The sequence below is a fragment of the Esox lucius genome, chromosome 7 (genome assembly GCF_011004845.1).
Source record: "Esox lucius isolate fEsoLuc1 chromosome 7, fEsoLuc1.pri, whole genome shotgun sequence".
In the NCBI taxonomy this organism is placed as follows: Eukaryota; Metazoa; Chordata; class Actinopteri; order Esociformes; family Esocidae; genus Esox; species Esox lucius.
Window position 1 is genome coordinate 49,080,613 of NC_047575.1, and position 23,682 is coordinate 49,104,294.

General features: G+C 45.5%; 1 protein-coding gene across 1 annotated transcript in view; it reads right to left on the reverse strand.

The window, feature by feature from the left end:
* The window catches only part of LOC105026649 (protocadherin Fat 3), a 159,671-nt gene that overhangs the window by 112,063 nt on the left and 23,926 nt on the right, over nucleotides 1-23,682 (reverse strand). The window contains exons 14-19 of the mRNA XM_029121213.2: nucleotides 23,324-23,467; nucleotides 22,933-23,195; nucleotides 22,492-22,696; nucleotides 21,793-22,035; nucleotides 16,511-16,645; nucleotides 15,927-16,128 (exon numbers count right to left, since the gene is read on the reverse strand). Of these exons, the coding sequence (XP_028977046.2) occupies nucleotides 15,927-16,128; nucleotides 16,511-16,645; nucleotides 21,793-22,035; nucleotides 22,492-22,696; nucleotides 22,933-23,195; nucleotides 23,324-23,467 (1,192 nt within the window). The remainder of the gene's footprint in view (nucleotides 1-15,926; nucleotides 16,129-16,510; nucleotides 16,646-21,792; nucleotides 22,036-22,491; nucleotides 22,697-22,932; nucleotides 23,196-23,323; nucleotides 23,468-23,682) is intronic.

Consider the following 23,682-nt stretch of genomic DNA (forward strand, 5'->3'; position numbering starts at 1 on the left):
TTTTTCCTCGCTTTGGCAATATAAACAATGGTTTCACACACCAAGAAAGCCCTTTATATGGAAATTAAATGGGAATTGAATTGAAGAGTGAAAGGGCAAAGAGGAGCGAAAGAACTCGTGTTATGATCAATAATGTAACTCTGTCTTTTTGGGATAGGCTGACTCACATCAGAGATGGGGCATTTAAATGATATCTATCGAATATCAATAATCCACCTCATTATTAAAGCATCCTCTGAGACACAACCCCGATTAAGAACCTGTGTGTGTGTGTTTCTTTGTGTGTGTGTGTTTATAACACTATACTTTGTGTCCTTGACTGTCCTTTTCAAAGTAAATCTCATCTACTTCACAAAGACAGAGAGAAAGACAGAGAGAAAGAGATAGAGAAAAGAGAGAACGAAAGACAGAGAGAGAAATAGAAAAAACAAGCTGGCTGTTTAAATCACACACAACACACTCGTATGCACGCACACGCACACACACACATACACACGCTCACACGCACACACACACATACACACGCTCACACGCACACACACACATACACACGCTCACACGCACACACTGGTTTGAAAGCACTTTAAAACTGACAGGCTCTTTTCTCCTACTTCAACAAATCAAACTAGACAGTTTCTGTCTGTCCCTATCACAAAAACAGCACTCATTGGTTAAGATGGAATTTAATTTCTCTCCTGTCAACAACAGCATTAATATCTGATTGGCTAGCTGGTAAAATATCTGCCCTGACTGCAGTCCAAACAGACGGCCATAAGCCCTCCACCCTGGGCCCTCCACCCTGGGCCCTCCACCCTGGGCCCTCCACCATGGGCCCTCCACCCTGAGCCCTCCACCCTGGGCCCTCCACCCTGGGCCCTCCACCCTCATCCCCCCACCATGGGCCCTACACCCTCATCCCTCCACCCTCATCCCTCCACCATGGGCCCTTCACCCTCCTCCCTCATCCCCATTCCTCCACCCTTGGCACTACACCCTCATCCTTCCTCCCTCTGCCCTCCACCCTCATCCCAACACCCTCACCAATGACATTTTACATCATCACATCCGACTCTACTTGCAAATGTGTACTTGCTCAAGCAAGGGAGAGTGGTGACCAGCATTTTGCTAGCTTCGAAGTTACGTTGTGTTGATTAACTGTGACACTTTGCAGCCACCAATGTTACACGTATGACTACAATTTGCATTGAATGGTGGGTGCCATCATCTTTGAAAAGGAACAAAGCTGTTCACTCGTCCCCACAACCTGAATCAAAGGTAGACGTGCATATGTAACAACTGTAAAAATTTAAGTACGATAACAATTCTAAATGTGCAAAGAGGCAAATTGAATGTGCAAGGTGCATGTGCAACTTAAATGCAGGGATAGCAGCAGTGACGTTCCTGAGGTAGACACGTACCTGTAACAACTGAAAACTACCTCATCAGACGTTACAAGGCAGTGTCAGAGTCCCACGGGCCCTGTGCAGGCACCGCTTGCGCTGGAGGTCAACAATGGCAGGTTTTCATCACCCGTTGATTCCTGAGCAACCGCCAAACCACACTGTGGCACAGTTAGTCAGAATGCCCTCGATTGTGCAGCGGTAAAGTTTCACAAGAATCTTGGAGGACAGGTGGGTTTTCTTCAGCCACCTCAAAAGGTACAAGTGCTGCCATGCCTATTTGACCAGGGCTGAGGTGTTGAAGGACCAGGAGAGGTCCTCAGAGATTTGAAGCTGGACACATGCTCCACCTCAGAGCCATCGATGAGAACATATCATGACTACAGCCTTTAGACTTCCGGTAATCTATAATGAGCTCCTTGGTTTTCTTTGTGTTGAGGGCCAGGTTGTTGTCAGTGCACCATGCTGCCAGGCACTTGACCTCCTCCCTGTAGGCTGACTCGTCATTGTCACTGATCAGGCCTACCCCCGTGGTATTGTCTGCGAACATGACGATGGTGTTGGAACTGTGTACAGGAACGCAGTCGTGGGTGAAGAGGGAGTACAGGAGGGGGCTCAGCACACAGCCTTGTGGAACACCAGAGTTCAGGATCAGGGTGGAGGAGGCTCAGCACAAAGCCTTGTGGAACACCAGTGTTCAGGATCAGGGTGGAGGAGGCTAAGCACAAAGCCTTGTGGAACACCAGTGTTCAGGATCAGGGTGGAGGAGGCTCAGCACAAAGCCTTGTGGAACACCAGTGTTCAGGATCAGGGTGGAGGAGGCTCAGCACAAAGCCTTGTGGAACACCAGTGTTCAGGATCAGGGTGGGGGAGCCTCAGCACAAAGCCTTGTGGAACACCAGTGTTCAGGATCAGGGTGGATGAGGTGAAGTCTGTCTAATCTGACGGACTGGGGTCTGTTGGTTAGGAAGTCCAACGTCCAGTAACAGAGAGAAGGGCTGTTCACCAGGTCATGGAGTTTGTTGACCAGTCCGTTCCGGAGGAAGCATATGTTTTAATGTCCTTTTGGGAGTCAAGGGTGGCTTGAGTGGCAAACAGACTCCAGTCTGTGTGTTGAAACTGGTGCTGTAGAAGTTGTAGAACCTTCTGCCCATACTTTGACTGACATCACTCATGGTTTCACACGTTTAATGAGGGATAAATACTTTGGAAGGAGGAACAGTGAAAGATGGTCAGACCTTCCTAGGATGGGGAGGGAAATGGCTTTGTAAGCCTCCGGTTTGTATACACAGTCTCCTCTGGTGAGGCAGGAGACATTTTGGTGGAATTTGGGGGGGACGACAGATTTGGAAGGAAAAAAATCTGATTCAAATGGATGAAATCTCCTGCAACCACAAAAACACCATCTGGGTGTTCTGTCTGTTGTTTGCTAATGGCAGCCTGCAGTTCTTTCATTGCTAGTTTAGCATTAGGGTACTCAATCAACTATTAGTTATTCTGAATTGCTGAAACACTAAACCCCATTCTCTGAATCAAATTCTGAGTGGCCTAAACCCATTTCTTGAATCAGTCACTCTTTTGGCAAAACCTAAAATTATAAGATGCTGAGGCAGAATGAATCTCTCATTGACTTTGATTTTGCAGTTGCACAACATTTGTGACTTTATTAAAATGTGCTTTTCATTTAGAGTTTTCTTTGGTCATTGGGCTTTTACTGTGGACTACTGTATTTTTATGCCACTGCTGAATATACAGATATTCAATACTGCATTACTTGTAGTACTTACTGTATTCAATATACACTCACCCAAAGGATTATTAGGAACACCTGTTCAATTTCTCATTAATGCAATTATCTAATCAACCAATCACATGGCAGTTGCTTCAATGCATTTAGGGGTGTGGTCCTGGTCAAGACAATCTCCTGAACTCCAAATGTCAGAATGGGAAAGAAAGGTGATTTAAGCAATTTTGAGCGTGGCATGATTGTTGGTGCCAGACGGGCCGGTCTGAGTATTTCACAATCTGCTCAGTTACTGGGATTTTCACACACAACTATTTCTAGGGTTTACAAAGAATGGTGTGAAAAGGGAAAAAAACATCCAGTATGCGGCAGTCCTGTGGGCGAAAATGCCTTGTTGATGCTAGAGGTCAGAGGAGAATGGGCCGACTGATTCAAGCTGATAGAAGAGCAACTTTGACTGAAATAACCACTCGTTACAACCGAGGTATGCAGCAAAGCATTTGTGACGCCACAACATGCACAACCTTGAGGCGTATGGGCTACAACAGCAGAAGACCCCACTGGGTACCACTCATCTCCACTACAAATAGGAAAAAGAGGCTACAATTTGCACAAGCTCACCAAAATTGGACAGTTGAAGACTAGAAGAATGTTGCCTGGTCTGATGAGTCTTGATTTCTGTTGAGACATTCAGATGGTAGAGTCAGAATTTGGCGTAAACAGAATGAGAGCTCTTTGCGGATGATGTTGTCGTGTTGGCCCCTTCAAGCCAGGACCTTCAGCATGCACTTGGACGGTTTGCAGCCGAGTGTGAAGCGGTGGGGATGAAAATCAGTACCTCCAAATCCGAGGCCATGGTCCTCAGTCGGAAAAGGGTGGCTTGCCCACTTCAGGTTGGTGGAGAGTGCCTGCCTCAAGTGGAGGAGTTTAAGTATCTAGGGGTCCTGTTCACGAGTGAGCGAAGGATGGAACGGGAGATTGACAGACGGATCGGTGCAGCTTCTGCAGTAATGCGGTCGATGTATCGGTCTGTCGTGGTGAAGAAAGAGCTGAGCCGCAAGGCGAAGCTCTCGATTTACCGGTCAATCTACGTTCCTACTCTCACCTATGGTCATGAGCTTTGGGTCATGACCAAAAGGACAAGATCCCGGATACAGGCGGCCGAAATGAGCTTTCTCCGCAGGGTGGCTGGGCGATCCCTTAGAGATAGGGTGAGAAGCTCGGTCACCCGGGAGGAGCTCAGAGTAGAGCCGCTGCTCCTCCACATCGAGAGGGGTCAGCTGAGGTGGCTTGGGCATCTGTTTCGGATGCCTCCGCAACGCCTTCCTGGGAAGGTGTTCCGGTCCCGTCCCACCGGGAAGAGACCCCGGGGAAGACCTAGGACACGCTGGAGGGACTATGTCTCCCGGCTGGCCTGGGAACGCCTCGGTGTCCCCCCGGAAGAGCTGGAGGAAGTGTCTGGGGAGAGGGAAGTCTGGGCATCCCTGCTTAGACTGCTGCCCCCGCGACCCGGCCCCGGATAAGCGGAAGATGATGCGATGCGAGAATGAGAGCATGGATCCATCATGCCTTGTTACCACTGTGCAGGCTGGTGGTGGTGGTGTAATGGTGTGGGGGATGTTTTCTTGGCACACTTTAGGCCCCTTAGTGCCAATTGGGCATCGTTTAAATGCCACGGCCTACCTGAGCATTGTTTCTGACCATGTCCATCCCTTTATGATCACCATATACCCATCCTCTGATGGCTACTTCCAGCAGGATAATGCACCATGTCACAAAGCTCGAATCATTTCAAATTAGTTTCTTGAACATGACAATGAGTTCACTGTACTGAAATGGCCCCCACAGTCATCAGATCTCAACCCAATAGAGCATCTTTGGGATGTGGTGGAACGGGAGCTTTGTGCCCTGGATGTGCATCCCACAAATATCCATCAACTGCAAAATGCTATCCTATCAATATGGGCCAACATTTCTAAAGAATGCTTTCAGCACCTTGTTGAATCAATGCCATGTAGAATTAAAGCAGTTCTGAAGGCGAAAGGGGGTCAAACACAGTATTAGTATGGTGTTCCTAATAATCCTTTAGGTGAATGTATTCACTGAATTAAATTGGGATTATTATAAATTTTTATTGGAAAATGTGTTTACTATTTACAAATTTAAAAAACTTTGTAACTACATGACCTGGGTGCTGTGTACTCTGTTTTTTCATGTAGTGTATAATGAATGCTCTGTATTGTTTATATGGCTGTGTGTTTGATTTTGAGAAAAGATTAAATTGTTGGAGGCAAGTGTTTGATTTTCACAGAAGAGTCAGGGGTTTTGTGAATGTAGTTTGAACATTTGGATCTGTGTTGGTGAAGAAATGTGTCTTAGCAATTGTGAAAAACTGTAAGTAAATTATTTGCTAATTAGCGAAAAATGGGTAGACGCTGAGGCTCGCAATGTACACGTGCTGCCACCTTGGTCTCATCAAATCTTGGTTTGTCACAAAGTGCTTTTACAAAACACCCAGCCTGAAACACCAACAGTGTTGAATCTTCATGCTGGTCCCTCTAGATATCTACACACTACACTCCTTCATGCCGGGTCCCCAAGATACCTACAGACTAGAGACCTACAGACTAGATATTTACAGACAGGGTCTTTCATGCCGGGTCCCCTAGGAATTTAAAGACAGGATCCAGTTTGCTGGGTCCCCTACATATTTAGAGACAAGGTCCTTTATTCTGGCCCCCTAGGAATTTAAAGACAGTGTCCTGCATTCTCTTTCAAACCAGTCAAAGCATTTTTGTTGTCAAATGCATAAAATAACAGTGTTATTCTGAGCAGTGAAATTCTTATGACATGGCACCTGACATCTACTCAGTAAAATATAAAGCAGAAAACAGAAGAAAATTATACATAACAATGTTAACTAGCAGTGTAGACAACAGGGGTATATGGACAATATGAAATAAATATTAAATATTATAAATATAAGTGTAATAGTGCCTATGAATGGGTACAGTAAAATATTCTAATGTACATTGAATGTACATAGAAAGACATCAGAGCATTTGGAATGTGATCATGTGATCAGTATGATCATGGATCAGTGTTGCTGGTTGAGGAGCCTTATGGTCTGAGGGAAAAAACTGTGAGTCTGGATGTGTGCGTCCTGATGCTCCCGTAGTGTCAACCAGACAGCAGCAGTGTGAACAGACCATAGCTCTGTTCACACTGCTGCCGTCTGGCTGTAGTCTTCTATGCTTTTCTATGCTTTCCTAACACACTGTGTATGGTAGATGCCTTGCATGGAGGGAAGATGTCAGCCGATGATGCGCTCCGAAGACTTCACCCCCCTCTGGAGGCCTTGCGATTTGCAGGGAACAGCTGCCGTACCAGACAGTAACGCAGCCTGAGAGGATGCTCCCAATGGTGCACCTGTAGAAGTTGGCGGGAGTGTTTGCAGACATGCCCCGATTTCTCCTCAGGAAGTATAGTCGTTTTTGGGCAGGACAAGGTGAGGTCATTGTTCAGGTCAACTTTGATGAACACACCAAGGAACTTGAAGTCAGAGACTCTCTCTACTTCAGCTCCATCGATGCGTATGGGGGCGTGAACCCCTGCCGCTTCCTGAAGTCTCATCCCCAGTTGCATTGTGAGAAGATACTTTGGATGTCTCCGCGCTCCTGAAGACCCCGGGCCAAACAGGGGGGCCCAGTGAATTATCTTGCATAGGGGCCCGTGAAGATGTAGTTACGTCACTGATTAGAAGGCATGATGGAAACCAACATTTATTGCAGACCTCAAGGACCAGATCTGAATAACCTGACTATAAATCATCTCCACTCACAGAAGAGCACACACACACACACACACACACAGACACACATACACAAACATACATGCCCACGCACACACAGACACACATACACAAACATACATACACATGCACACACAGACTGGACATAATAGAGCAGAGGTAGCTTCTGACAGGCTCCAGAATGAGAAATCTCTCCGCTCACTTTCCCAGTGTCACCACAGGAATACCAAGCAGTCCCCACTTCAGCAGACAGTCCCAACAAGACTCTGCCACTAAGCAGTTAAGCCTTGTTGAAATCCACTTTCCCTCTTCTCGCCTCTCCCTGTCTTTTCTTCTCCTCATCCCTTCTTCACACTCTTTTTGTACTCCCCCTCTTTTTCCTCTCCTCTTCCCCTTTTCCACTATTTTTTGCTCCTTTCTGCATCCATCCCCTCTTTCTCCTCTCCTCCATCCCCTCTTTCTCCTCTCCTCCATCCCCTCTTTCTCCTCTCCTCCATCCCCTCTTTCTCCTCTCCTCCATCCCCTCTTTCTCCTCTCCTCCATCCCCTCTTTCTCCTCTCCTCCATCCCCTCTTTCTCCTCTCCTCTCTCTCGTTATCTTCGCCTCTCCCCTCTATCTCCTTTTCTCCTCTCCTTTCTCCCTCTTTCCCCTCTTTCTCCTTTCTGTCTTCTCTCCCTCCTTCTCCAGTCCCTCTCTCTCATCACTCTCTCATCTGTGGGGAGGGAGAGTTGAAAAATGGAGCAATAAATAAATTATTCTTCATTTATTCAATTCAATAGGGCGATGTTGGAATGGCAAACCGTTGTGTACAAAGAGTACTTTTACATATTTTTATGTTTCTGTTGTCAGAGTGAATCATCTGACTACAGGGAAAGTTGCTGTTTCGCTGTGTTCCCGTCATGGCAACAGTCACAGCCATCAACCGTCTACCCACAATGCATTTAGCTTCTACGCTAAGTGACTCTGCTGCACCGACCTGTCACTCTACAGCTGTGGGGGGAGAGGTATGGAGAGAGGGAGAGAGTTGGAGAGAAGGAAAGAGAGAGGAAGGGAGAGATGGAGTGAGGGACAGAGAGAGAGAGAGAGTTATGGAAAGAAGACAGGATGAAGAGAGTGCGAGAAGGATGACAGAGAGGGATAGAATGAGAGAGAGAGAGAGATATTCAGAAAAAGTCTAGTTGTCAGGGAAACCAAAGTAAGTTTTTACTGGGTTCCACTTATATAGAAGACACACACACCTACTAGTTTGGGAGACAATGAGCTCCACAGGGAACTTGGAGCCTGTTGGTGAATGAACTGAGAGATTAAGCAAGGAGGGCTTTCCATGCCATTAAATCATCCATCACAACCTCCCCATACAAGCCTTCCCCAGACCTCCCCAGAGCAGACCAGCCCTCCACAGACCTCCCCAGAGCAGACCAGACCTCCCCAGAGCAGACCAGCCCTCCACAGACCTCCCCAGCCCAGCCCTCCCCAGACCAGTCCTCCCCAGCCCTCCCCAGACCTCCCCAGAGCAGACCAGCCCTCCACAGACCTCCCCAGCCCAGCCCTCCCCAGACCAGTCCTCCCCAGCCCTCCCCAGACCAGTCCTCCCCAGCCCTCCCCAGACCAGACCTCCCCAGCCCTCCCCAGACCAGTCCTCCCCAGCCCTCCCCAGATCAGCCCAGTCCTCCCCAGCCCTCCCCAGACCAGTCCTCCCCAGCTCTCCCCAGGCCAGACCTCCACAGCCCTCCCCAGACCTTATGGAGGAACTTAGCAGACAGGAAGATTTCCGGTGAAGTTAAATGACCATGCAGCTGCTTTCGTCAACAGAGAGACTTTAGCTTTCCTCTATTCACACTACTCTCATCTGTCTCGTCTCCTTTCATCTCCTCTCTCTCTCCCTTTTGTGTGAGTAGAGGGATTGATCTCCAATTGGAAAATCTGTGAACACCCACCCACAATCACACGCCCACAGATACAGACGCACACACACACACACACAGAGAGACAAACACAAACACACTTCCTCATTCAGGAGTAGAGTAATTAACAGCAAAACCCCAATTACAACCAGAGAGCATGGCCACCACCTCATCCATCTCTCTGCTTCCTGTCTTTCTCCCCCTTTGTCCCTCTCTCTCCAACCAGTCAATATTAATTACCCTACTTAGCTGTCAGTCCCAGTGACCTCTGGGTAACAGAGTTGTACAGTATTTAACAGAGGCTGGCTGTATCTTCTGCCTTGGAAGCCTCCCTACTGCTTTCTTTCGCCAGTCAACCATGGTGTTCGTTTTATAACTGGTTTTTTATTCATACACTATATCATTTCAGATATTGTGGTGCGAACACGCCCGCAGCCCATGAATCCGAGTCGCACCAGTGCCCCCATCAGAAACAGCTGGAAGCTTCCAGATGTTCCCAGAAGCCACCGGCTGGGCAAGCCCCGCCCCTACACACCTGCCTGTAACTGGGCCCTCGACTGGGGAGGGATTTCAGGGCTCCCAGGGAGCAGCTTGAGGCCAACACAACAAAAGGTGAACATGAGGAGGCCCCAAGACGGAGATGGAGGGAGGTGGCCAGGAGAAGGAGAGCGCCAGCACCCAGTCCTCCCAGTCCTCCCATTCCTCCCACCATGAGGAGGCCCTAGGGTTGACACTGCCTCCCCTGGAAAGGGGATTGTCCGTTCAGGTTGATTTCGCCCTCACCCTGTTATCCTTCACTTCATGTTAATAAAACGCCCAGCAGGGCCCTGAACACACCTGGGTCTGTTCCACGTGTCTCTTCCCATTACAGTGTGTTCAGTGCTGCTGCAGAGGAGAGTGTTGAAAGACAGAGGGGTTTTTGCTGAAAGAGCAGTGGGCTGGATTCAAACCCTGGCTGCAGCTGTGAATGTGCAGTGGAGGCAGAACGCTGGACGATCCTAGACAACATATCAGCACACATCCTGAAATATTATATAACATATTTGTATTTTCTGTTTTGGGGGGCATACCCACGGGCAGGTGGGGAGGGGGAGTGGCTTGTTCTTCCAGAACAGAAAAACACATGTGGCCATCCCAAAAAAGATCAGATCAAATAAAAAAAAAACTGAAATAAAATACACATTAATATACCCTATACACAAGGCTGAGTAGGTTAAACGGATACATGTTAAATGCCAAAAATGTATAAATTGATTTGCATTTTAATGAGTGAAATAAGTATTTGATCCCCTCTCATTTAGAAAGATTTCTGGCTCCCAGGAGTCTTTTATACAGGTAACGAGCTGAGATTAGGAGCACCCTCTTAAAGGGAGTGCTGTTAATCTCAGCTTGTTACCTGTATAAACGACACCTGTCCACAGAAGCAATCAATCAGATTTCAAACTCTCCACCATGGCCAAGACCAAAGAGCTCTCCAAGGATGTCAGGGACAGGATTGTAGACCTACACAAGGCTGAAATGGGCTACCATCGCCAAGCAGCTTGGTGAGAAAGTGACAACAATTTTCACAAATGGAAGAAACACAAAATAACTGCTCCCTTGGTCTGAGGCTCCATGCAAGATCTCACCTCGTGGAGTTGCAATGATCATGAGAACGGTGAGGAATCAGCCCAGAACTACACGGGAGGATCTTGTCAATGATCTCAAGGCAGCTGGGACTATAGTCACCAAGAAAACAATTGGTAACACACTACGCCATGAAGGACTGAAATCCTGCAGCGCCCGCAAGGTCCCCCTGCTCAAGAAAGTACATGTATAGGCCCGTCTGAAGTTTGCCAGTGAACATCTGAATGATTCAGAGGAGAACTGGGTGAAATTGTTGTGGTCAGATGAGACCAAAATCGAACTCTTTGGCATCAACTGAACTCGCAGTGTTTAGAGGAGGAGGAATGCTGCCTATGACCCCAAGAACATCATCCCCACCATCAAACATGGAGGTGGAAACATTATGCGTTGGGGGTGTTTTTCTGCTAAGGGGACAGGACAACTTCACTGCATCAAAGGGACGATGGATGGGGCCATGTACCGTCAAACCCTTCCCTCAGCCAGGGCATTGAAAATGGGTCGTGGATGGGTCCAGCAGCATGACAATGACCCAAAACACACGGCCAAGGCAACAAATGAGTGGTTAAAGAAGAAGCACATTATGGTCCAGGAGTCTCCAGACCTTAATCCCATAGAAAATCTGTTGAGGGAGCTCAAGGTATGAGTTGCCAAACGTCAGCCTCAAAACCTTAATGACCTGGAGAAGATCTGCAAAGAGGAGTGGGACAAAATCCCTCCTGAGATGTGGGCAAACCTGGAGGCCAACTACAAGAAACGTCTGACCTCTGTGATTGGCAACAAGGGTTTTGCCACCAAGTACTAAGTCATGTTTTGCAGAGGGGTCGAATACTTATTTCACTCATTAAAATGCAAATCAATGTATAACATTTTTGACATGCGTTTTTCTGTTTTTTTTTGTTGTTGTTCTGTCTCTCACTGTGGAAATAAACCTACCATTAATGTGATAGACTGATCATTTCTTTGTCAGTGGGCAAACATACAAAATCAGCATGGGATCAAATATTTTTTCCCCTCACTGTAATTCAAATCGGAATATAGCCAATTGAACAACACCTATTTTCAGCTTTATTTTTTAATCTTACGTTAGTTTTCAGTCCCTTAACACACTAAACATAACTCCTGTGTCCTTTAATTGCCCTTGAGATTTCTCTCAGTTCCTTCTGTGGCAAATTCAATCGATTGGACATGATTTAGAAAGGTGAAATAAATGGTCATTTCTTGAAAAAGGTATTCACATCATTGTACATAAAGACCAAGATATCCTTAGCTTTTCAAGTGTACATTTTGAGTTATCTGATGTTTTGACCCACAACCACCAACACTGTAAAAAGCTTGAAGAAATCCCTGGGATCCACACGCACATACATGAACACAGGCGCTGAAAAACGTTGCAACGACGAGAACAGACCCTGCAATTATTAGGGCCAACAGTGATTCATTATCTAAATGTAGTATTCATAAATAAACTGGGATTCACACCTGCCTTCTCATCTGAAAGTCGATGTCATCAGCAGCCAATGTTAACCAATGATCTGACTGTTCTGAGGTCAACAACAAACAAGCAAGCAAGTTTTTTTATATAGCATACATTGAAGCAATTCAATGTGCTTTACAAAGAAAGAAAAAATATATAAAAATTCAATAACATAAAAACAAATACTCAAATGAAAACATAAAAATAAATGAAAAAATCATAATAAGAAAAAATAGAATAAGAAAATATAAAAACATTGGAAGCTATAACGCTAAACAGTGTGATTAAGTTTAAGTGCTTAGTCATAGGCACGTGAAAAGAGAAGTGTTTATAACCTGGATTTAAAAATGGATATGTTTGGGGCTAAGATCTTCTGGCAGTTTATTCCAGTTGTGTACAGCATAAGTGCTAAACGCAGTTTAGTTTGGACTCTGGGCTCTACTAGCTGACCTGTTTTCATGGATCTAAGAGCCCTGCTCAGTTTATATTCTTCAAACATATCAGAAATGTATTCGGGTCCTAAACCATTCAGTGATTTAGAAACTAAAAGCACCACTTTAAAATCTATTCTGTAACTGACTGGAAGCCAAAGGAAAAATGAAGAACTAGAATGATGTGCTCTGTTCTCTTGGCCCTGGTTAACATTCTATCAGCAGCATTCTGAATGAGCTGCAGCTGTTTTACAGTCCTTTGGGGGAGTCCAGTTAAGAGGCCATTACAGTAGTCAACCCTACTAGAGATAAAAGCATGGATGAGCTTCTTATGGTATTTTTGGGACACCAAGCCATTTATTATGGCTATATTGTTTTGATGATGGAATACTGTTTTGGTTACCGTTTTCATATGACAGATATATGTGAGGTCAGAGTCTATCAGAACACCAATATTACGCACTTGATCCCTGGTTTTAAGCGCCAGAGAATCCAGCTCTTTATTAATATTAGTTCATTTATTTTTGTTGCCAAACACAATAATCTCAGTTTTATCTTGGTTTAATTGTAGACAATTTTGGTTTATCCAGGTATTTATGTGCTCTATACAGTGACACAGTGAGTCTATTGAGCTGTTGTCATATGGTTGGAGAGCCATATATATTTGAGAATCATCGGCATAGCTGTGGTAGTTAATGTTGTTGTTCTGTAGGATTTGGCCCAGAGGTAGCATATAGAGATTGAACAGAAGCGATCCGAGAACTGATCCCTGTGGAACTCCGCATGTCATAGCCACCCTATCAGATTCATGATTACCAATGGTGACAAAGTAACTCCGGCCATCTAGATAAGATCTGAACCAATAAAGGACTGTCCTGAAGAGTCCTAGCCAATTTTGCAGCCTATCTATAAGTGTTCTATGATCTAAAGTGTCAAATGCTGCACTGAGATCTAATAGAACCAGAACTGTTATTTTATCAGAATCAGTATTCAGCCGTATATCATTTAAAACTTTTATCAGGGCCGTTTCAGTACTGTGATGAGGTCGGAAACCTGACTGAAATTTGTCTAAGAGGCCGCTTGAGGTCACACAATTGCTGAGTTGATTGAAGACAACCTTCTTAATGATCTTGGCTATAAAAGGTAGATTTGATACAGGTCAATAGTTGTACGCAGTTAAGGTGTCGGCATCAAATGGAAATCATGACTGGTTATTCCATAAAATGTTTTATCTTAAAGGCAGCGCCATGTTACAGCAATTTGTAGGCAAATAGCAGCCTAATCCCTTAAACAAGTCCAATCTGATATTGGAAAAATATCAGGTATACAGTGGGGAGAACAAGTATTTGATACACTGCCGATTTTGCAGGTTTTCATACTTGCATGTAGAGGTCTGTAATTTCTATCATAGGTACAGTTCAACTGTGAGAGACGGAATCTAAAACAAAAATCCAGAAAATCACAATGTATGATTTTTAAATAATTAATTTGCATTTTATTGCATGACGTAAGTATTTGATCACCTACCAACCAGTAAGAATTCCGTCTCTCACAGACCTGTTAGTTTTTCTTTAAGAAGCGCTCCTGTTCTCCACTCATTACCTGTATTAACTGCACCTGTTTAAACTCATTACCTGTATAAAAGACACCTGTCCACACACTCAATCTAACAGACTCCAACCTCTCCACAATGGCCAAGACTAGAGAGCTGTGTAAGGACATCAGGGATAAAATTGTAGACCTGCACAAGGCTGAAATGGGCTACAGGATAATAGGCAAGCAGCTTGGTGAGAAGGCAACAACTGTTGGCGCAATTATTAGAAAATGGAAGATGTTCAAGATGACGGTCAATCTCCCTCGGTCTGGGGCTCCATGCAAGATCTCACCTCGTGGGGAATCAATGATCATGAAGAAGGTGAGGGATCAGCCCAGAACTACACGGCAGGGCCTGGTCAATGACCTGAAGAGAGCTGGGACCACAGTCTCAAAGAAAACCATTAGTAACACACTATGCCTTCATGGATTAAAATCCTGCAGCGCACGCAAGGTCCCCCTGCTCAAGCCAGCGCATGTCCAGGCACGTCTGAAGTTTGCCAATGACCATCTGGATGATCCAGAGGAGAAATCGGAGAAGGTCATGTGGTCTGATGAGACAAAAATAGAGCTTTTTGGTCTAAACTCCACTCGCCGTGTTTGGAGGAAGAAGAAGGATGAGTACAACCCCAAGAACACCATCCCAACCATGAAGCATGGATGTGGAAACATAATTATTTTCTGTAAAGGGGACAGGACGACTGCACCGTATTGAGGGGAGGATGGATGGGGCCATGTATCGCAAGTTCTTGGCCAACTTCCTTCAGTAAGAGCATTGAAGATGGGTCGTGGCTGGGTCTTCCAGCATGACAAGGACCCAAAACACACAGCCAGGGCCACTATGGAGTGGCTCCGTAAGAAGCATCACAAGGTCCTGGAGTGGCCCAGCCAGTCTCCAGACCTGAACCCAATAGAAAATCTTTGGAGGGAGCTGAAAGTCCGTATTGCCCAGCGACAGCCCCCAAACCTGAAGGATCTGGAGAAGGTCTGTATGGAGGAGTGGGCCAAAATCCCTGCTGCAGTGTGTGCAAACCTGGTCAAGAACTACAGGAAACATATGGTCTCTGTAATTGCAAACAAAGGTTTCTGTACCAAATATTAAATTCTGCTTTTCTGATGTATAAAATACTTATGTCATGCAATAAAATGCAAATTAATTACTTAAAAATCATACAATGTGATTTTCTGGATTTTCTGGATTCTGTCACTCACAGTTGAAGAGTACCTATGATAAAAATAACAGACTTCTACATGCTTTGTAAGTGGGAAAACCTGCAAAATCGGCAGTGTATCAAATACTTGTTTTCTCCACTGTAGCCTATTACTGTTTTGAGAAATATGTGTCGGTAGTAGATTACCTAATCACATTTTCTATTGGTAGGCTAATGTTAAGCATACTCAGTTTTTCAAGCCAAAACCCGACATAATTAAACAAGTGCTTCAGTCATTATTCTCATTTATCTGGTTATTCGCCGCCACCTTTGCACGTATGCTGATTACACAAAACTGAGACAGGTGTGAAAAACAATGTTTTTAATACAATAAAATTACACAGTCAAACATAACAATTTAATTTCAAAGTAATCTAAGAAGTAATATTTTGTCAAGTGTATCTGTAATTTGATGACAATATTTGTAATATATAAGTTTGCCACTGATTGCTATATACTTCCGTTTTCGTAAATGAAAAAGACCCGAGTTCAGGTGGGCGTAGCTAGGTTATTGGAATAGTTACTAGTTACTAAAGAATAAGTACTAGGCAATTTAAAAACGTTGCTAAGATTTTCGGAATTAAATGATAAAACGGACTGCCATGCAAACATATAAACAAACACATACATTTAGACACACATGCACACATTCAAATAAACACAAAATGTAAACACCTAGTGCCGGGTTTGGCATGTCTCTGCAGCGTGAAGACCCAGTAGAACAGCACCTACCTGTTTCCTCATCGATGGAGAAGCTGCCCAGTCCGCTGCCCCCTCGGAGAGAATACCTAACGATCCCGTCCTTCCCCCGGTCCTCATCCCCAGCACTGACCACCAGGACACTCGTCCCCACTCGGCTGTTCTCCTTCACAATGGCCCGCAATGCAAAGTCAGAGAAATATGGAGCAAACGCGTTCTCATCCACATCCACAACCTTGACAGAGTGACAGAGATACAGACAGAGAGAAATAGATAGGTTAGAACCCATACCCCACTGGGATAAGATTAGAGTTAGACTCAGTGGTGGCTGAGGTTAGGTTAGAATCCATACCCCACTGGGATTAGATTAGAGTTAGACTCAGTGGTGGCTGAGGTTAGGTTAGAATCCATACCCCACTGGGATAAGATTAGAGTTAGACCCAGGGGTGGCTGAGGTTAGGTTAGAATCCATACCCCACTGGGATAAGGTTAGAGTTAGACTCAGTGGTGGCTGAGGTCCAAAAGTGTTTCAGGGTTAGGACTTAGATACTGAATGTTGGTGTGTGTCTGTGTTGATGAGTGTTTGAGTGTTTGTCTGTGTGTGTGTCTGTGTGTACCTCTATGTCCAGGTAAGAGAGAGAGCGTAGGCTTGGTGTCCCTCTGTCTTTGGCCACTATAGTGAGGTTGTAGATTTGCTGCCTCTCATAGTCCAAGTCCTTTCCAACTCTCACTGCTCCGCTCACAGAATCCACCTAGATATACAACACTAGATCAGTCCCAACCTTCACCGCTCCGCTCACAGAATCCACCTAGATTTACAACTGAGAACAGTCCCCAGAAATCAACCCAAAAGAGAACAGTCCCCAGAAATCAACCCAACTGAGAACAGTCCCCAGATATCAATCCAATAGAGAACAGTCCCTAGAAATCAACCCAAAAGAGAACAGTCCCCAGAAATCAACCCAACTGAGAACAGTCCCCAGATATCAATCCAATAGAGAACAGTCCCTAGAAATCAACCCAACAGAGAACAGTCCCCAGAAATCAACCCAACTGAGAATAGTACCCAGAAATCAACCCAACAGAAAACAGTCCCAGACCTAATAAAAGTGCCTAATGAACTGGCTAGTGTGTATGCTGATGTCTACAGGATATTACATCTGTTCATCTGAGGCTTTTCACAACCTACCTTCAACAAACTAATAAATGTTCTTGTTCAGATCTATAATGTTTATGATATATTTAATTCAAGTTTTGTTTTCAGTTTTTTTCTCCTTCAAGTGCTATATTATGTAATAAAAAGGCACTCTGGGAACAGCATACATTATTAACCTGTCATTATGTGCTAATGTAAGCTAAAACTGCTGCCAAATACAACAAACTCCAAGTTTAACTAGATTGGGAAGCATTGTCAAAGTTTGCTGCAAGCTATTATTTAGTAATGAGTTTGATTCCCAGGATGGATCTTTTGATTATTTAATGCATTTACATTTATTAAGTTTTAACTTGGGAAATGTATAATGAAATTTAAGTATAAATGTTTTATTTGTTAAATGTGTTTTGTACATGAGTGTATGTCCTTTTAACTGTGCTTGTAAATGGAACAGATTTTGTGATTCCAATAAGTACATACTCTTTTAAAAGAGCTTGGTGAAACAACCACACAGTTTAGTAAGTGCATTTTAATCAATTAATTAGTTAATCTGCAAAAGTAAGTGCTGGAAAGAACGCCATACAGATAAAAAACATAAAACATGAAAAGTACATTTTACAAAAGACAACAAACAACAGAGGTGGTGGCAGTGGAACTATTTTAGGTACTCTATGAAAAGTTGGGTTATCGGAAGTTTTTGAAAATGGTAGAAAAGGTAGAGACTCTTCTGTAGAGATTGAGCATTGCCTGAAGGTATGGAGGGGAAGCTCCTCTTGTTGCACCATTAGCAAGAACCACAGCCTTGAGTGGGAAGAAACGGGGTGCCATGAGAGAACTTGGGAAGGTCAAACACCAGGCGGGATGCTGCATTCTGAATGAGTTGCAGGGGTTTGGTTGCACAAGCCAGGAGCCCCACCAAGAGTGAGTTGCAATAGTCCAGACATGAGATGACAAGTTCCAGGACTTGAGATGCTTCCTGAGTGAGGTAAGCATGAGCCTACAGGAGCGATTTAGATCCTTGATGTTAGCAGAGATCGACAGCATGTCGTCGAGGGTCACAACAAGGTTCTTTGCACTCTGGGAGGAGTGATTGATATGTCCTGGAACTGACAGGCCATCCCGCAAAAGAAAAGCAGCAAAAAAAGAAGAGTGGCAAAGAAATATGGCTAGATTTTACCTGAAGGCATCTGGGAGACTCTGAGACCAAGTGGAGAAAGATTATATGGTCTGAAATTACAAAAGAAATATATATCATTCTGAGAATACTATCCCTAGCGTGAAGCATTGTGGTGGTAGCTTCATGCTATTGGGATGTTTCACAGTGGCTGAAACTGGGAGACTGGTCATGACTGAGGGAAGGATGAATGAAGCATGATACAGAAAGATCCTTGAAGAGCACACAGGACCTCAAACTCGGCTGAAGATTCGTCTTCCAGTGTGATCCAAAGCACACCCCCAAAACTATGGTGGAGTGGCTTTGAGACAAGTCTATGAATGTCCTTGACTGGCCCAGTCAAGCAGGACCTCAATTAATTGAGAATATGTGGAAAGAGTTGAAAATTCACACATGAAATTAAATACAAATAAATTACTAATATTAGTGTGTATTGCTATTAACATCATATATATTGATGTTTTCTGCATAATGAGACACAAACGTTATGTTAAATTACAATTGCTGTCCACTCTGTTAAGCTTCATTACACCTTCTTATTGTCACGGCACAGGCAGGATCGTCGTTCAGAAGGCCAAAAGGCAGATTTAAAAACAAAAGGGAACAGCACACAAACACAGCGTCCTATGGACAAATAATAACCGATCCCACCAGGATGACAAACACCAACCTAAATACACATGTTAACGATGGGACAAGACACAGGTGCACGTAACCCAAGTGGGATTGATGTGGCTAACGAGCTGAGGGAAAACAGGAAGGGGGGACCAAATAAGGATATAAAAAACAAAACCTAAAACACGGACTGGAACAATCTAATTCGCCTGGAATCATTAAACTTATTATCCTCAAATCATAATTTGACAATATCATAAAATGGCTCCTCTCCGGGAGCCATCACCTTATCGTGGTGGAGAGGTTTGTGTGTTCCTATGAACCTGAGGGCTGTGTTGTCCGGGCCTTAGTTCCCATGGCAAAGTGGTCTCAGGGGAGGAGCCAGACTAAGAATGGTTCAAAACAACCCTATGTATAAACGAGGAAGAGGAGGAGTTACCCTGCCCGGAGGAAGCCCGGGGCCCCCTTCTGGAGCCAGGCCCAGAGGGAGGGCTCGCCGGCGGGCGCCTGGTGGCCGGGTTTGCCCACCACTCATGGGAGGAACCGCTGGGGTCGGTTGCAGTGGGTGGCAGTGAATGCCAGGGGCCTCGACGGACCAGACCCTGGCGGTAGGGGCTGGCTCTGGGGACGTGGACCGTCATCTCTCTGTGGGGGAAGGAGCCGGAACTTGTGAGGGAGGTGGAGCGCTATCAGTTAGATCTGGTGGGGCTTACATCCACTCACAGTCTCGGTTCTGGAACCGTACTCCTGGATAGGGGATGGACTTTATTCTTCTCTGGAGTTGCCCAGGGTGTGAGGCGCCGGGCGGGGGTTGAGATACTCACAAGCCCCCGGCTGAGTGCCGCTATGTTGGAGTTTACCCCAGTGGAAGATAGGGTCGCCTCCCTACGCCTACGGGTTGTGGGGGGGGGATCTCTGACTGTAGTTTGTGCATATGCCCCGAACAGCAGTTCAGAGTACTTGGCCTTCTTGGAGACCCTGAATGGAGTCCTGTATGGGGCTCCAGTAGGGGACTCCATAATTCTGCTGGGGGACTTCAACGCACACGTGGGCAATGATGGAGACACCTGGAGAGGCGTGATAGGGAGGAACGGCCTCCCTGATCTGAACTCGAGTGGTCGTTTGTTGTTAGAGTTCTGTGCTAGTCATGGATTATCTATAACGAACACCTTGTTCGAACATAAGGATGCTCATAAGTGTACGTGGTACAAGAGCACCCTAGGTTGAAGGTCGATGATTGATTTTGTGATCGTGTCATCGGATCTGAGACCGCATGTTTTGGACACTCGGGTAAAGAGAGGGGCGGAGCTGTCAACCGATCACCATCTGGTGGTGAGTTGGGTCAGGGGGTGGGGGAAGACTCTGGACAGACCGGGAAAACCCAAACGGGTAGTGCAGGTGAACTGGGAATGTCTGGAGGAGGCCCCTGTCCGAAAGATCTTCAACTCACACCTCCGGCGGAGATTTTCTGGCATCCCTGTGGAGGTTGGGGGCATTGAACCTGAGTGGTCGATGTTCAAAGCCTCCATTGCCGAAGCTGCGGCAGGGAGCTGTGGTCTAAAGGTCTTAGGTGCATCAAGGGGTTGTGTCCAGGCACGTCCAGCTGGGAGGAGACCTCGGGGTAGGCCCAGGACTAGGTGGAGAGATTATATTTCGACACTGGCCTGGGAACGCCTCGGGATCCCCCAGTCAGAGCTGGCAAATGTGGCTCGGGAAAGGGAAGTTTGGGTTCCCCTGCTGGAGCTGCTGCCCCCGCGACCCGATACGGATAAGCGAATGAAGATGAGATGAGAAGATGAGAGATGATGATAACATTTTATGTATATTTTTTTGTTAACTGATGTATTGATGTATTTTAAAATATGTATCTAGATTCATTATTACGGAGGCAGGACACAGACGAAGGGAGAACGGAGGACTTTAATAACAGAACTAGAAAATAAAAGAACTAGAACATAACAGAACTTGAGAACAGTACCTGAAAAGTACATGAAAATAAAAGTACTTTACAATGGAAACAAACAATGACCGACACGGAAGAACAAACATAATCAGGGACAGTGATCAAGAACAAAGCTGATAAGGAACAAAGGTAATCAGGAACACAGGTGATCAGGAACACATGTGATCAGGAACACAGGTAATCAGGATCAAAGGTAATCAGGAACACAGGTGATCAGGAACACAGGTGATCAGGAACACAGGTGAGGACAGTAATGAGAATGAACAGGGGTCAACGGGGGTATTTAGTGTTAATGAGGGAGAAAGGGTTGTACAAAAGAAATAATCATGGTTTTGGGGACTAAAGGAAGGAGAGCCAAGGGGTTTGTTTTTGGAGAAAAGAAAGTAGTGAGGATGTATTTTTCTACTGCCCCCCGCCACCACCACATGGGAATCAAATCAAACCAGGAACCTGGACCAGTAAAGGTTGAAGACCCCTCTTCTATACAAACCAGTCTGAGGACATGAGGATAGATCAGCTTCCCTAATATTTGCTCAGGCACCAAGTACAACTACTTCCACGTGCAACAAAATCCAAAACAACATAGAATTCAATGCACAAAGCTAGAATCAAAACCACATCCGAAACTTCATACAACATGGAAGTCTAAATAAACACACACAATAACGTTGAATACAACATCCAAAACAATGCGCACAACTAAGTAAAAAAACGTAGACAACAAGCTCCAAAACAACGCATGAAACAACACCCGATACAATGTAAAAAACGATGTACAACACCCGATACAATGTAAAAAACTATGTACAACACCCGATACAATGTAAAAAACTATGTACAACATCCAAACAATGTGCACATCGACAACAATGTAGAGTACTGGTTGAACATTTCGACACACCTAATCATTTAAGAGAATTGGTACCCTTGAGAAAGTAGGTTGTGTCCAAACTTTTGACTGTTACTGTGCATTACATCGTACAAGATGACATACCTCAAAGGCGCCGTTAACATCATTTGTCAGGGTGTAGGAGACCTGTCCCCCGAGACCAAGGTCTGGATCCTGGGTCTGGATCCAGGCGATGACTGCCCCTGGTGGCAGGTCCTCCAGCACACGGGCGCTGTAGCTGCTAGACACCACCAGCGGAGGGCAGTCATTAACGTCCTCCAACGTGATGGTCAGAGTCGTCACGGAGAAGCGCTGCGTCCCTCTCTCAGCCTTGTCTCTGGCTTCCACCTTCAATCATAACAATCAGTCGAATAACCAGTCAGTCAGACGGTCAGGAAATTAATTACACAATAAGTCAGTAAATAAATCAGTCAGCAAGCCAGTCAATTGATCAATGAGGCAGTTGATGAATCAGTAAGACAATCACATTAATCAGTGTAGCGCTGAAGGTTAAGTGTCCTGTCTACAGGCACTGCTACAGATTTTCAGCTTTTTGTGGGGGATTCAAACCAGCAACCTTTTAGTCCACAGGCCCAAGGCTCTTACCACCAGGTTACCAACACATGATCTGGACCGGGGCCCTGCTGTCAAACACCAAGTAAGAACACCAGGTACAGAATAAGATGTCTCAGAAGTAAAGAATGAGGTCCAAATGACAGACTTAAAAAGGCAACGTTAATGCACATCCAACAAAATGCATAAACGTTTTAGTAATAATCAACGCGGCGTGACGGCGGCATTCACCTTGAGGACAAAGGCTGGGACCGTCTCCCGGTCCAGCTGTCCCGTCACCACCACTGACCCAGTCTGGCTGTTGATGCTGAACTCTGGCAGGGCGGTCAGCAGCGTGTAGAACACCTCTCCGTTAGAGCCCTGGTCTCCGTCCGTAGCCTCCACCCGTACCAGCTCCACCCCCAGAGCCGTGTCCTCAGGGACCACCACACTGTAGCTAATCATCACAGGAAGAACAAGAAGACATTGTTATTAATGAAACGTCGTTTCCAGAGTACTTTTCATCACACTCAGAAATCACAAATATGAGCGCAATCGAAACTGAGGAGGACATGGCGTGGATCTCAGGGCGTCGGTTGAGGTCTTTATAAATACAAGACCTGAGTTGCTGCTTCACAACATGATAGACACACACACAGATGCACAGAAACAAACAGACACAAAGACACACACCTGTCCTGGCTGAACTTTGGGTCATTATCATTCGCGTCCTCAACGTTCACAGTCAGAAGCCTCCAGTTGGACCGCTGGGGAAGACCCTGGTCATAGATGGTCACATTCAGGACGTAGCGGTCAGAACGCTCGCGGTCCAGAGGCCGAAACACTGTGATGAGGCCAGTCTCCATGGCGATGCTGAAGCAGCTGTCTCTGTTGCCGTCGGAGATGCCATAAAGGATGAGACCGTTGAACGCTGTGTCATCGTCCGTCGCCCTCACCTTGAATCACAAGCAATGTAATTTACAGCAGTAACTCCAAACATGGAATGTTAAACACTCAAAATATTAGCTCAGAACAACGTTGGACCATCCAATCCATCAATCAATCAGTAGTCCAAAACCCTCACCTGGAAAACAGTGGCTCCTACCGCTAGATCCTCCATGACCACAATACTGGAGGGAAACAAGTCAAACTCTGGCGTCTGTCTGTTGACCGAGAACATGTCTCTGTATCCCTCATCAAGCCTGGGTCTCCCCACCATCGCCGCCTTCTGGAGGAGGAATTTCTCAATTACACTGTTCACTTACTACACTGCTCAAAGAAATGAAGGGAACACTTAAGTCACACATCGGGTCTCCATGAAGGAAATATATTACAGATACATGGCGTGAGATGCACCCACACATAACATCTCAGAGGATCTCAATTGGATTCAGGTCTGGGGAACGTGTGGGCCAGCCAATGGTATCAATGCCTTCGTCATCA